Source organism: Diabrotica virgifera, chromosome 3 (genome assembly GCF_917563875.1).
Source record: "Diabrotica virgifera virgifera chromosome 3, PGI_DIABVI_V3a".
Classification (NCBI taxonomy): domain Eukaryota; kingdom Metazoa; phylum Arthropoda; class Insecta; order Coleoptera; family Chrysomelidae; genus Diabrotica; species Diabrotica virgifera.
The window spans coordinates 189047666-189064329 of NC_065445.1; the positions used below are offsets into that span (position 1 = coordinate 189047666).

Below are 16664 nucleotides of genomic sequence, written 5' to 3' on the forward strand. Positions count from 1 at the left end.
CCCTAATAGCGGGTATATTGGGTTGAGTTTGTCTGTATGTGGTTTGGGAGGTCTTGTTGAGGGGGGAGGTAATCTCCCTAGTCCCTACACCCCCACTGATCAGAATATTACAGTCTACAAAAAACTTATTTTGGTATTTTATCACACAACATTATGCAATTTTAAGGTCTTCGTTAAAATACTGTATGTTTATGAAACAGATATGAAGTCACATTTTATCTCAAATAATTGTATCAATTTTAGGTGAAAATCTACAGGACCATATAGCTTCAGTGGTGACCTTTCTAATAGATTATCCAATAAGTCTGGTAATAAACCGTCTGGTTAACATAAATACAGCATTGAGATATGCTATCAAGGAAGATGGTCCTCTAACGTCGTCAGTAGGTAAGAGAGACTGCTTACTAGACATATTATGAACATTAAACAAACAAGCTCAACGTGATAAGTAAATGTTTAGCGCTTAAAATCGAATTATGTGTTGACAATACGTTTTTGTAGTTTTCCAATAACAATAATTTAGTAGCTAGAAGCCACTCTGTGGAACTAACAACGGCACGAAACATTCACAACTTACTGAACTAAGAAATCATCACACCTACAGAGTAGGCAACACACAAATCATGGGTAGAAAAAATCTGTTATGAATTTATAATATGGATGAATTTTAAAAATTGTTCTTTTCAAGTTTAAAAATTTGACTGTTTATTAATTTTACAAAAAGTCATTCTTCTGATATTCTTATAGCTATTTAATGTTCTTCAAAATTTACTTTTATCAGGCTCTCCTATAAGGTAAATAACTATTGATCGAATTATTAAAAGTTCTCTTACCTCTTACACCTACAAAATAGGCAACACACATATCATGGATAGAAAAAAATATTTTAATAATTACCAATTTATAGGTATGGATGAATTTATAAAAAATAATGTTAAAATATTGTTAAAATTGTTCTTTCCGAATTTATGAATTTCACTGTTTATTAATAATTTTGCAAACCTTTTAATATTTTTGGGATATAACTATTTAATGTTCTTCAAAATTTAGTTTTCGGGCTCTTCTGTAAGGCAAATAATTATAATTTTTTTATTGATCAAAACATTAAAAGTTTTCTTTTTTGAAGAATGATTTCCTGGGACGTAAATCATTATAGGCGGGTTGACATTACTAGTGAATAACGAACGTGGCTCACGCTTACGTATTTTGCCCGTGCTATTGTTAGATATTTTATTATCCATTTTCAAACTCGAGCAGTACATTTGTATTTGTATGCAATGCATAAATAACGAACGTGGCTCACGCTTACGTATTTTGTCTGTGCTATTGTTAGATAGTTTATTATCTATTTTCAAACTCGAGCAGTACATTTGTATTACTATGTATTGCATCAATACAAATGTACTGCTCGAGTTTGAAAATAGATAATAAAATACCTAACAATAGCAAGGGAAAAATACGTAAGCGTGAGCCACGTTCGTTATTAACTAGTAATGTCAACCCGCCTTTAAGTAGGTATGGGTTAGGTACTCCTACACTTTCACATTTGAGGATGTTTTCTTACTTTTTAAACATTACTGGTACGTTTTAAAGTCGAACTCGCACCAACATAACCTTTGTTTACCCTATCTAATAATCTGTATCAACATAATCTACATATTATGGTCCTTATTTTTTCACTAAAAAAATATAATTTGATAACTTACTTGCAGGTTTAGAAACTGTTGGTTTTATTCCCACCAAATATGCCAACCAAAGCGATGACTGGCCTGATATGGAGTTCATGTTAACAAGTACCACAACCCCTGCAGATGGTGGTACCCAAGTTAAAAAGGCTCACGGACTTACAGATGAGTTTTATAACGAAGTCTATGGAATGGTAAACTACAAGGACACGTTCGGTGTTTTCGCGATGATGCTCAGACCAAAAAGTAGAGGGCGTATCAGATTGAGGTAGGATTTTTGTGATTTCGGTCCATAATTTAAGCTTTCTACGTTTCTTAGATTTGTGATTCCTTTTACCAAATACATAAAATTTGCATTTATTTGAAGTTTCCGCTCTGAGTAGAAACTACCTCTTTAGAATTACAAGAAATTGATGTATTTGTAATCATAATGGCACTATGTGAGTTGCCCACATGCCTAAAGAGAAAGATATTTGATCAGTGCGTCCTCCCAGTCCTGACATACGGATCAGAAACACTTACTTTAACTAAAGCCTTGGCTACCAAACTAAGAGTCACATTAGACCGATCAAATAAAATCACAATACATATAAATCTAAATGTAATTCCGTACAGGTTGGAATAAACTTTTTATCAAAGTTTAGGTGAAGCCAAAAAAAGTTTTCAAGAAAGTATATGATTCATATGAGGGGATCATTATTTAAATAATTAAAAATGGTCAATTTTTGCTCAAAATTTACTTTTTTAACTGCTGCGTTAATTGATATTTTTATTAAGGTTTTTACATTTTTTTTTCTGCAAAGCTGAAGAAACAATCTTTTATATAAGACTTACTAAATTAAATTCGACCCATAATTTATTTAAATAATTGTAAATCAAAATTGAAAAACAAGTTTCCAAAAAAAATATTATTTGCATTATAAATAAGCACTATAAAACATTTTGACTTGCAGAAAAAGTTTCGCTATGGTATCAGTATAAACAGAAAAAAAAATTGGTTGATAAATATTGAGCGGTTTATGAGATATTTAATTAGTTTATAAAAAATTATAATTTTTTCAAATGTTGAATGGGTTGCATGTGAGAGTTCATTTTAAATGAAGTAAAAGACAGACGTACTCTCAATCATTTATTGTAACTTCCGACGACCGTTTTCGCTCTCTAAACTATGCAGAGCATCTTCATTTAGTAACTTGTAACCGTTGACCTGAAGATGCTCTGCATAGTTTAGAGAGCGAAACCGGTCGTCGGAAGTTACAATAAATGATTGAGAGTACGTCTGTCTTTTACTTCATTTATAATTTTTTCAATTGCAAAAATGCGGTTTACTGTAAAGAGACCGAAATCATTAGACCGAAAGCAGTAGACCGAACTCATTAGACCGAAAAGCACTTTACCGAAACCTCACTAGGCCGAACAGCAGAAGACCGAAAAGTAGTTCTTTTTACTTGTCGCAGTAAAAGAGATAAGACTAATGTAATTACAACTAAATGTTATTTGGATAGTTATTATAAACAGTTAAAATAGTGTTAACTTCACTCTACCCTTAATTTATTTTTACCTTCACTAATTTTTTTAACGGATGAAAAGTATTTCATATCAGACTGTACGGCGTAACAATTTACACAGTCTATATATAAAATAATACAAAAAAAATACAATAAACAAAGAGACAGATATACAAAATCTTAGCATAATTTACTGCAAACTTTTTAAATTTATTTACCATTTCGGTCTAATGCTGTTCGGTCTAGTGAGGTTTCGGTAAAGTGCTTTTCGGTCTAATGAGTTCGGTCTACTGCTTTCGGTCTAATGATTTCGGTCTAATTGTCGTGTACCCAAAAATGCGATTGTTGCCGATAGAGTATATAAGTTTTTAAGGTCTCATTTTTTTGCTTTTATGTATATTTTTGAGAAATGTATTGACAAATTAAAATTTGAATTGAACACTCATCCAAAATGGCGTTTGAAAATTGGTGTAATTTGTTTAAAACTTGTTTTTTTAATAACATCGCAGGGATTGAACATTTTGAAATTATTTTTAGATATTCGTATTCCTGGTAGTTTTTGACACATCCACAAAAGAAGAAAAAATTCTAGAACCATTTTTGGCCGAGATACCTTTTCCAAGTTTAAAAATTCATAATTTGTTTATTTATCAATATTAACATTTAAAAGTGAATGAGTACATCTATTAATCCTACTACTTAACAATGCCATTTATACACATATAATAAAAACTGTAGAATATTTTGAAAAATAATGATTTTCATAGCACCTTAAATGAAAACTTTTTGCCTGAAAATTGGCGGAGGAGTAGTTTGCAATATCTCCAATAATAATTGGCCAATTTCAATGTTTTTTTTTTTAATTTGGGGTAGCATATAAATATAGTAACATCTGCATGACCCTTTTTGCAATAAATATTTACTATTTTAACTATTTATAATGGGAAATAAGCCACAATATTATTAAAAAATGATTTTTATTAACGTTTGGACGCCCAAAATGATTTCATGTAATCGAATGAACTATCTTTCAGTAAAGTCGTCCCAGGAACGCAACTCATAAAAATTGGCAATATCAATTTAAAGTCTTCTACTTTAAAATGTATCATATGTATCTGAATTGCCGATATAAATGAGTCAAATTAAATAAATTATTAGAAGAATTTTTTTTTTACTAAGCAACAACATTTTTGTTTATGTTAGTAGTATTTTGTATTTTGACAACGGCACCCGATTTGGGCGTCGAAACGTTAATAAAAATCATTTTTTAATAATATTGTGGCTTATTTCCCATTATAAATAGTTAAAATTGTAAAAATGCCACAAGAAAATAGCTTCAGAACAACATTAAATATTTACTAATTTGTTATAAACAATATTTTATTCAATTTTTTTTCTCAAAGACATCAAAGATAACCACAAAACAGTATTAAAACAAATTTTTATTTTAAAAATTTAACAAAATAGTAAAATTTTATTCAAGAAACAAAACCTTTTTTCTTTGTACAAATCATTTTGCGAATGCGAATTCAAAAGAAAATATATAAAAAAATGGAGGATAACCTCTATATAAATATACGAGTATGTATACATACAAGTGAATAAAAATTAACAATTATAAACACAATTTTTAGTGTACTACCTGTTAGTAAATGTAAAGTACATATATACTTTAATATTGTACAAAGAAAAAAGTCTTTACCAAATTTTTAATGCCAATTCAGTATTATTTTGTTATTTTTTTTTATAAAAAATCTTTTGTGTCGAATTTTATTTATCACATAAAGAGAAAAAAATTGAAAAAAAAATTGTTTATAACAAATTGACAAATACTTATTGTAAAAAGTGTAATTTAGATGTTATTATTTTGATATGCTACCCTAAACTGAAAAAAAAAACATTGAAATTGGTCCATTATTAACGAAGATATTGCAAAGTACTACTGCACCACTCTTCATGCAAAAAGTTTTCATTTAAGGTCGCTACGAAAATCATTATTTTTTAAAATATTCTAAAATTTTAACTCTATGTATAAATGACATTGTTAATTGGTAGGGTTGATAGATGTACTCACGCACTTTAAAATGTTAATATTGATAAATTAACATATTATTATGAATTTTTAAACTTGGAAAAGCTATCTTCGCAAAAAATGGATCTAGAATTTTTTTTCTTTTGCAAGTGTGTCAAAAACTTCCAGGAATACGGATATCGAAAAATATTTTCAAAATTTTTAATCCCGGCGATGTTATTAAAAAAACAAATTTTAAACAAATTACACCAATTTTCAAACACCATTTTGGAGGGGTGTTTAATTGAAATTTTGAGTTGTTAATACATTTGTCGAAAATATACATAAAAGCAAAAAAAAATAAGACCATCTTGGATATTAGCGCACCCTAATATGTCTGTGTAGATACTGCCATTGGATCCGACCGTCACATGTAACACTGTTGCCATATCCTCTATTTTTTCATACTATCACGTTACAATTTTTTGTGCTATTATATTTGTGTGTGAAATTTATCATTTTTGTGTATTTTAGATATGTTCTAATACGTTATGTATTGTATGATCTGCTTTCTATTACTTTTATATTAATTATTATTTATTTGATCAATTATTTAATTAACGCAAATCATACATAAAAATTAAGAAAGAATCTCAGGGTGCCTTTTTATAATATAAAAAATGTCTAAATTATCTTATGTTATACTTATCTTCTCTCGTGGTTTCAGTATCTCTTAGTTGATCCTTATCGGGATAAAATAGGAAAAGGAAATAAATAGAAAAATCATAAATAAAAACATACAGTTACCTTTATTATCAAAAGCAATGTTCTGTAAATTTATCAATTCAATTCTGTGGGCATAACTGTCCAAAAGAAACTTTTACCATATAAATTAATCTAATTCAAACAAATATTTATCGCTTTGTTCTTGATACCATTAATAAACCCAGTAATATACTTCCTATTAAATTTTTGAAATGTTGGAATCTTAAATTCATATGCTTTTACGTAAAAAAATTAACTTCTGATTAAAAAAAATCTATCACATAGGATATTGACTAACCTTTTTGATTCACACACAATGATGTCTCCTCTTGACCCAAACAGTTTCTCCTTGTTGATTATGTTAGGCTACCAATCAAAGCCCTCTCCGTTCTCAGCAAACAATCCAGCAGGATATCAGCAACTATTTCTCCAAAACACAAGCCAGGCCTCTTTTTTGCCAGTACTCGTTCAATAAACTCCAAAACTCTTTCCTCTCTTTCTCTCAACAATAATCTCCTGAGACCCAAGTATCTTTTGGCACTTGGTGTCACAAATAATTTTTATAATGATAATTCTTGTAACTTACTCTCTTGGACTGTACATAATCAAAGAGATATTTCTTCTCGATTTGATTTGTCTCTCGTACCACTTTTCGGCTACTGCCACTATCAAAACAAAACACTAGTACTTGCTGCTGAACTACTCACGAAAACTTTTGACTGCCGCTTTTGGATGCCGGTAACACAATCCATTCCTCTTTCCAAAACTATCTCAACATTCAAACAAAACTTTCCCATTCCAAATTTCCAAGCCAATCAGAAACATTTCTCTCTCCCCATTCTTTTTTTCATTCGAAAACCCAGTCATTCTTTCAAACAATACTTCTACTCAAAACTAATGACTTTTTGGAAATTATCTAAATATTTCTGTCATTAAACAAACATATTTAAAATTCCAAACTTTCTTTACCTTAATTTTCTAAGAACTAATTACCTATGGCTTCTATCTTTCCCGTAATAAACAATCGGTTTAAAATACTAATCCTAAATAACTTTCACTTCACTTTTATTTACAAAAATGTTTTTAATATTCTTCATGGAAAAATTCATTAAGGAGAAACCATTTTGCGTTAAAAGCTAACTTCTAATAAATATTTACAAATCAATATACAGGGTGTATCAAATTTATGTGCCCGCGTTATATTAAAAAATAAAAATTTTTTTCTATCTTTGATTAATAAATTGATACACAATAGTATATATAGGTTTTTACTTGATTATTTTAAATCATTGTGACGTTTTATTATTCTATTATTCTTGTAGGTGCATTTAACATTGATTGAAATTATGAAAGAAATATATAGAAAACAGCATGGCAACACTGTGACGCAAAAACATAAAAATTCAGCCACATTCAGCTGTGCGTTACATAGGGTGCTTTAATATCCAAGATGTCCAAAACTTGTATACTCTTGTCTAAAATTAAGGGTCAAATTTAATTTAGTAAGTCTTATACAGAGTGGGCCAAATAAAAGGAGCCACCCCTATATTTGGCAGTATTTATTAGATTTTAAGAAATTAAAAAACAGGTCAATTGTTTATCTAAGGGGACACATTTTTACGATACAAACATCTGTCATTTGTCAACTCCCTCCCTTCCACTTCCCCTACCCTTTATTTTTAAATGGGGAATAGGGGTCGTGTGCTAGCTCATTTGAAAGGTTATTCAATTCTCTATTCAGTAATATCAACATCGACTTAAAAATGTATACAGGGTGTCCAAGAAAAATTATTTTGAATTAAATTAATTGACACAAAAAGAAGAATGTATGTAATTTATTTAACTCAGAACACATTCTACTGCTGACAGAAAACATAAAAAAATGTTTTTTGATAAATAGACTTTTTGCTTTTTGCTTAATTTTAATGTTCAAGCTTCCACCCATCTGCCTCTTGGTAGGTCGAATATTGAATTTAAGCAACAAACAGTGATTATTTATCAAATAAACATTTTTTTCTGTTTTTTATCAGCAGTAGAATGTATTCTGAGTTAAATAAATCACATATATTCTTCTTTTTGTGTCAATTAATTTAATTTTAAATAATTTTTCTTGGACACCCTGTATAAATTTTTATGTCAATGTTGATATTACTCAATAGAGAATTGAATAACCTTTCAAATGAGCTAGCACACGACCACTATTCCCTATTTAAAAATAAGGGGTGGGGGAAGTGGAAGGGAGGTAGTTGACAAAAGACAGATGTTTGTACCGTAAAAATGTGTCCCCCTTAGATAAAAAATTGACCTGTTTTTTTATTTTCTTAAAATCCAGTAAATACTGCCAAATATCGGGGTGGCTCCTTTTATTTGCCCCACTCTGTATAAAAGATTTTTTGTTCAGATTTGCAGAAAAAAATTGTAAAAACATTAATAAAAACATAAATTACCGCATCAGTTAAAAAATTAAATTTTGTGCAAAAATTACCCATTTTTAATTATTTAAACAATGATCCTCTCATATGAATCATATACTTTTTTAAAAATATCTTTTAAATAAATAAATACATTTTGATTTTATTTTATTTTATTGGGCTACATAGAGAAGAATGGAACGGTCGATGTTGGGAATAACTCGGCGAGACAGAATCAAAAACGAAGAAATCAGGAGAAGAACTAAGGTGACTGACGTCATCGAAAGGATAGCCAGACTAAAGTGGAGATAGGCAGGACACATAGCCAGAATGACAGATGGGCGATGGACAAAAATGTTACTGGAATGGAGACCAAGAGAAGACAAGAAAAGCGTCGGTCGACTGCCTACAAGATGGACTGACGACTTAAGAAGGCTAAATAAAAACTGGATGAGAGCGGCGCAGGGTAGACGGGCTTGGAAACAAGAGGAGGAGGCCTATGTTCAGCAGTGGACTTTTGAGGCTGGATAATGACTGGCACTATAGCATTACATAAAAAAATTTGGATACAGGAATCCCTCACCAGTGATCTTATTATTGGAATACTTTGCACCATTTACAAAAAAGGAGATATCTTTGAATGCCTGAACAACAGAGAAATTACGTTCCTAAATGCAGGGCATAAAATATTTTCCAGTATACTAAGGCACCACACATAGAACAAATAATAGCAAAATACATACCAGGCTGGTTTCAAAGGTGGTAGGTATATCGACAAGCCATCAAATTGTAACTCTAGACACGTTTTCGAAAACACAAGAATATGGCATATATATTCAGCACATATGTATATGTTATAGTCAAAGCCCAAATTTCAGGCACTCCTAGATTTGACCAGGCAATCCTCAGGTCTGACTGACGGTCTTAGTCAAAGCCCGAAATAATTTAGAGTTTCGGCCTTTGACTAGTCAAACCTAGAAGAGACTAAGTTGGTCAGGCAAAGGTCGAAATTTAATTTTATGAAATCGGGGTTTGACTAGTCCAACCCCGATCAGCTATTAAAATGTCGTAATGTGTTAGATTAGGTTTATTAAAACGTCATTTTTTAATTTTAATGTTTATTATTTTTATATTGTCGTAATTAAAATAAAAAAATTAGTATTTATTTTCACATGTTGATGCATTAGAGAACTTAGAGTTGCACAATACGTTATTCCTTTTACACTTACATAATTTTGAAGAGCATTTCTTATTGCAGTAGAAAGTCTTGTCCTCCAAATCTAGAACCTTTTTTACAAATTTCTCTTTATAGAGACAGCTTAACATCTGGAAAATCTTCGAAATTAAGAAAATTCTCTTTGCATTCTCTTATTTCACTTCTTGAACAACGTAATTTGGTTTGAATAAGTATATAAATGTTATTTTAGTACAAACAGATGAAATGGGAGCGTCTTCGTCAACTGTGAATGAAGATATGTATTGCAATCGGAGAAAAAACTAAGGATCACGATAATACTAAGAAAGCCCCTGGACCGTACTAGGAGAAGAAGAAAATTTTCAAACAATTCAGATTACTTCTTCAAAGGTGGTTTGTTTTATTTGCCAAAAAGAGATCTCTGATGCACATACGCGCATAATTTGTAATTAGGTGGTACATGTTGTGTACGCTGACAGCTCACTTGGTGCATACTATGAAGCTTTTGACAGAAAAGGTACATGCATGCGTTGTGCACAGACAGAAAAGATTAAAATAAATAAATGAAAGGCGATTGAAGGTCTTAATGCCCAGGATAATGCTATGAAACAATTAAGGGAAAAAAAATTTCCTTCTATTTCGAGCGGAAAAACTGTAACAATACCTCTCCGCAGCTTCGATAGGGTCACAGGAGATGCTCGAAATATTTTGGATATCATACAAGATAAAACAATTGACGTTTTATATAAACTTGGTACGAAATAAGGAACAATAAGCACATTTTTTTCAAGAAATCAAATAAGATAATGCAAAGAGAATTTTCTTAATTTCGAAGATGCTCCAGACGTTAAACTGTCTCAAAGAGAAATTAGTACACAAAATTCTAAATTTGCAGGACAAGACTTTATAAAATGCTACTGCAATAAGAAATGTTTTTCAAAATTATGTAAGTGTAAAAGATCTAACGTATTGTGCAACTCTAAATGCCATAATACCACAACATGTGAGAATAAACACAATTTTTTCATTTTAATTGCGACAATATAAATATAATAAGCAATACAATTAAAAAATAACGTTTTATTAAACCTAATCTAACAAATTACGACATTTTAATAGCTGATCTAGGTTTGACTAGTCAAACCCCGATTTCATAAAATTAAATTTCGACCTTTGCCTAACCAGCTTAGTCTCTCCTAGGTTTGACTAGTCAAAGGCCGAAACTGTAATTTATTTCGGGCTTTGACTAAGACCGGCATTCAGACCTGAGGATTGCCTAGTCAAACCTAGGAGTGCCTGAGGTTCGGGCTTTGACTATAACATATACACTAAAAGGCAGCTTATAACTCTGTAAATTGAAGGAAACTAGCTCTTAAAAAGTTGAATGAAAAGTACGAATCCAGGGAGACTTTCTAAACCTTGTAAAACAAATAATGGGCTGCGCCAAGAAGATCCTCTCGTCTATATACTGTTCAATCTGACTCTGGGAAAAGTAATACGTAGTGATATTATCACAAATCACTACCACCGGTTCAGTATATAACAAATACAGTGCAAATCCTTGCCTATACTGATAATATCAATATTGTTGAGAGAACGGAAAACAACTGCAAACGTTTTCAAAAGTGATAGGATGGTAGAATATATTATGTATGTATAAAAAGTGCGAAGAACAAATATCATGAACATAGCTTGGATTATGCGATCCCTTAGGCACTCGAGAGACTTTATTTGCTGTCCAAGTGCTTGAGCAGAGGTGCAGGAATGTCAACTGTGACGTATAAATTTGTTTTATCGACTACAAAAAGGCTTTTGATAGAGTAAAATATGATAAGCTCATAAGCATCTTGAAAGAAGCGATATTAGATGATAGAGGCTTGAGAATCATATATGAGTATAATTGAATTTATATTACAACCAAACTGCCAACATTAAAGTGGATGAACAGTTGACAGAGGCAGTCTCCAGAGATAGAGGAGGTGTTATTTAATATGTACTCTAAACATATCTTCATGCAAGGCGTATTAGTCAACGGAGTGCGTCTCCTTGCCTATACTGATAATATCAATATTGTTGAGAGAACGGAAAACGAGAGAACTGCAAACGTTTTCAAAAGTGATAGGATGGTAGAATATATTATGTACAGTATGTCCCTGTAAGTTGTATCCATATGGAAAACTTTTTTATTATTAATTTTACGAAAAAAAGTTATTCTTTATAAAAAGCTCTGCATGGTCCAAAACCTAAGATTTAACCATCAAATATCAAATTTTTTGAATATTATACGAGGTATGTCAAAAAGTTTGAATGTCACTCAAGAGTAAAGTAGCTTTATTTTTCGTAATATTGGAAACTGCTATTATGAAAACTTGTTTGGAATTAAAAACTATATTCTAATATGCAATTACATCCTTCTAATTGAGAAAAATTTTTTTTTGAGAAATTATGGATAACTATCATTATTTTTTCAGTTATTTCAATTCTGATAACTCTTTTATTATTAATTTTACGAAAAAAAGTGATTCTTAATAAAATGTTCTGGATGGTCTAAAACTTAAAATACAACCATCTTATATCAAATTTTATCCATTTTATACGAGTTATGTCAAAAAAGATAAATTTAGATCAAAAGTAAAGTACCTTTAAGTTCAGAATATTTCAATGAGAAGGATGTAATTACATACTGAAACATAATTTTTAATTCTAAATAACTTTTCATAATAACAATTTTCGATATTGTGAAAAATAAACGTATTTTACTCTTGAGCGAAATTCATATTTTTTGACATACTTCGTATAAAATTGATAAAATTTGACAAAATATGGTTGTATTTTAGATTTTATACCATGCAGAACTTTTTATTAAGAATCACTTTTTTTTCGTAAAATTAATAATAAAAGAGTTATCTGAATTAAAATAACTGAAAATAATGTCTATCCATAATTTCTCAAAAAAAAAAAAAAATTTTTCAATTAGAAGGATGTAATTGCATACTAGAATACAGTTTTTAATTCCAAACAACTTTTCATAATAGCAATTTTCAATATTGTGAAAAATAAAGCTGCTTTACTCTTGAGGGAAATTCAAACTTTTTGACATACCTCGTATAATATTCAAAAAATTTGATACTTGATCGTTAAATCTTAGGTTTTGGACCATGCAGAGCTTTTTATAAAGAATAACTTTTTTTCGTAAATTTAATAATAAAAAAGTTTTCCATATGGATACAACTTACAGGGACATACTGTATAAAAAGTGCGAAGAACAAATATCATGAACATAGGTTGGATTATGCGATCCCTTAGGCACTCGAGAGGCTTTATTTGCTGTCCAAGTGCTTGAGCAGAGGTGCAGGAATGTCAACTGTGACGTATAAATTTGTTTTATCGACTACAAAAAGGCTTTTGATAGAGTAAAATATGATAAGCTCATAAGCATCTTGAAAGAAGCGATATTAGATGACAGAGGCTTGAGAATCATATATGAGTATAATTGAATTTATATTACAACCAAACTGCCAACATTAAAGTGGATGAACAGTTGACAGAGGCAGTCTCCAGAGATAGAGGAGTGAGACAAGGATGCATTCTGTCTCTGGTGTTATTTAATATGTACTCTAAACATATCTTCATGCAAGGCGTATTAGTCAACGGAGTGCGTCTAAACATCATTGAATATGCCGACGAAGCAGTAGTTTTTGCAGATAGCTTGCTTAGCCTTAGATGGCTTGCAAAGATTAATGTCACGCATATAAGATAATAGTGATATGGACTTGACCTCAATACGTAAAAAACAAAGTACATGGTAGTCAGTAAGCGCGAAATATTAAATACATATACAGTTTTGGTTAACCAACAAACAATTAACAGAATGGACAGTTACACATACTTTAGTACCGACATAAACAGCCAATGGAATCACTATACTTAAATAAAACAACGCGTAGGAAAAGCTAGATCAGCGTTCCTAATAATCAAGTCTTTTTGCAGAAGTCACGATCTACCACTTGGTACCAAAATTATCAGATGCAATGTATTTTGACTAATGTTGAGGTCTTACGTGGAACGGGCAAGGAATGCGCGATTATTAACACAATCAAAGAGTAAAATAGAATATCTTGGCCATGTTATAAGGAATGCACAGACATAATATGGCTTGTTGCAACTCATTTTCCAAGGCAAGGTATTTGTAAAAAGAGGACCACGGAGAAGAAGAATATCTTGGCTTCAAAACTTGAGAAAGTGATTGAATCCATCGAAAATCGGACTATTCAGAGTAACAGGGAGCAAAGCTAAGATAGCCATGCTGATCGCCAACATCCGAAACGTTTAGGCACCGGAAGAAGAAGAACGATATATATTTTTTGATTATTTATAGATAAAATAATCAATTTATATTTTAGACCAAGTGTTCTCAATCTGTGGTACATTTTTACCACTGGTGGTACTATAACGATCGGATGGACAAGTGGGCATGAAGGCTGAACCAGAAGGATCAGGTCGATAGTATCCTTAGATGTAATAAGGAATGACCGAAGATGGAAAAGTCCAATCGCTTACATTGACGATACGAAGACCACATTGCTCAGTCGGAAGAGATGTGGGCGTGGTTCTTTGAGTTGGACTTCTGTTGCAATGGAAGATGTTAAATGAATAGATAAGTATACACGAATAGGGCTACTGAAACGACAATAAACAAAAGATGGATAGATAACATTAACTTATGGTCTGACACTTGGACTCAAAGAAAACGGAAATACTGAATACACCAAACTAAAAGACAGAGGACGCCAGGAGTTTTGACCGCTAAACTCTAAAAGGAACTATTAACGATAATTAATGCTACAATAGAAAAATTAGCAACGCTGCTACAACAAAACACCAATGTTCTAATATTGAGCTGTAAATGATAATTAAATAAAATGCGACATCGTACGTTTCAATGTAACATTTATTAAAATACTCAATAAGGTATTCTCAATAAGGTAATACTCAATATTTATATAATATACACAGAGAGAAGAAATAACTATAAAATTGTTGACCAAAAAAAGAAAACTTCCAATACATTGACTTAATATTATTTGGTCAACACAACACAGACCGGTAATAAACGACGTAGAATAGATGACTATAATTTCTAATGACTTCTAATACTTACTATACAGAAAAACTGAATAATTACTCAAAAAATTTAAAAATAGGTAATTGACACTTATATTCCGTCATCTATTCGACAATAAAAAAACCTTTTTTTTTTTATTTCCATAATAATAAATATTATAGTAATTACACAAAAAATTACATAATAAAAATGTCTATAGTTGAAATGATCACCCATTTAAAAATAAAAATAAAATAATCAATAATGACAAACTTCACACTAAAAGTATGACCTACTTTTCAGAATGTCACTATCACAAACTGAGCGAAAACATAAAATCGATGAACCTATTCCGCAAGAAAAACACAAAAAGGTCTTTGCCCTGGACATGCGAAAGGCATCTCTACTATCTTCTTCAGTAAGAAGTAAAGGACGAGTAACTTACTTAAAACAGATGTCAGAGGGTAGCCCGTGCCACAGGCATCTCTATCGGCCAGGTTATAAATATACCCAGCGACAGCGACAAAGAATAGCTTTGGCCACAGTGTAATGTGGACGTAGATATTAGCAGTAGTAACTTGGGACCAGCCCTGTGAACAAAATTAATTATTCACAGAGAGTGTTCTATGAAGAAAATGGTTTTTTAAAGACTTACCAGACGAATCCAGGCTGGTCTAAGATCACAAAATACTAGAGTTCACTACATGACTGAGACGACTCAACTCACTGTATATAAGTTCAACTCACCAATGCTAAGATCTCAAGGATTTCTGATTAAATAGGGACGCTAGCTTACCTAAGCCGCTTGATCAACCGCCGTAAAAGATATGTAAAAAGGGACCTTAAAACCCTAACTTCTAAATGAGTTATGGCTCCTCTGGATAAAGCATTAACGACTTCTTTTACCCAAAAGGTATTAAATTCTCACACTTTGCGTGAGAATCGCATCCATCGATAGAGCATATGTTTTTCTGAGAAATACACGACCCTAGAGCTTCTAAAATCTACAGGTAATTAAGTTAAAAACCATGAAGCAATGAAAGCTGAATTAAAATCTATTTAGAGAGAAATAAAAATTGCTACAGTACATATCAATATTTACGGTGGTACGCAAAAAGAAACAAAAACACCGCCAAAATCCAGCATATTTGTAGTTAATTAGATTACCTAGCTAGATAGATATTTAGTTAGGTGGTACCAAAAATAATTAAAAGAATTTTGTGGTACATGACTCAAAAAGGTTGAGAACCACTGTTTTAGATAATTGGTATATAGACAAATATATTATTATTTATCCCCTTTTTGTTTTAGGTCAAAAGATCCCCTCGATTATCCCCTCTTCTACCACAACTACCTTACACACCCCCACGACGTGAACGTTCTAAGGGAAGGAACTAAAGCAGCTGTAGCTTTTGGACAAACGGAAGCTATGAAACGATTTGGGGCGCGGTACCATAACGTACCAGTACCGAAATGCAAGCACTTGCCCCCTTACACTGACGAGTACTGGGATTGCTACATAAGGCAGTATACTCTATCGATTTATCATTATTCTTGCACGGCGAAAATGGGACCTCCATCAGATCCGTATGCAGTAGTAGATCCAGAATTAAGGGTAAGCAAGCATGTGGTTGTCAAGTAATAAATTTATATATAGGATGGAAGGCACTTATGGAATAAAATTATTTCTGTCCTTGTTTCAAAAAATTATAAAAAATGCTGAAACCCGTCAATTTTTAGATAAAAATATGCACTTTTTAAACATAAATTTAAATGTACAGGGTGATCCTTGCAAGGCTAACAGAGTCCATAAGCTTTATTTTTAATGGAACACCCTGTATATTCTCATATTTTTAAAATCTGCTTAACAACCTGATTTCAACCAACTATATCATGTAGGGCGTATTATGAATAATACAGGGTGAAATTTTGAAATTAAAGAGTATGGAAACCACTTATGGAATAAAATTGTTTGTGTCTTTATT

General features: G+C 31.3%; 1 protein-coding gene across 1 annotated transcript in view; it reads left to right on the forward strand.

The window, feature by feature from the left end:
• LOC114329239 (glucose dehydrogenase [FAD, quinone]-like) overlaps positions 1 to 16664 on the forward strand; it is a 123432-nt gene that overhangs the window by 98680 nt on the left and 8088 nt on the right. Inside the window, exons 6-8 of the mRNA XM_028278283.2 lie at positions 244 to 387; positions 1713 to 1953; positions 15991 to 16294. Coding sequence (XP_028134084.1) covers positions 244 to 387; positions 1713 to 1953; positions 15991 to 16294 — 689 coding nt within the window. The remainder of the gene's footprint in view (positions 1 to 243; positions 388 to 1712; positions 1954 to 15990; positions 16295 to 16664) is intronic.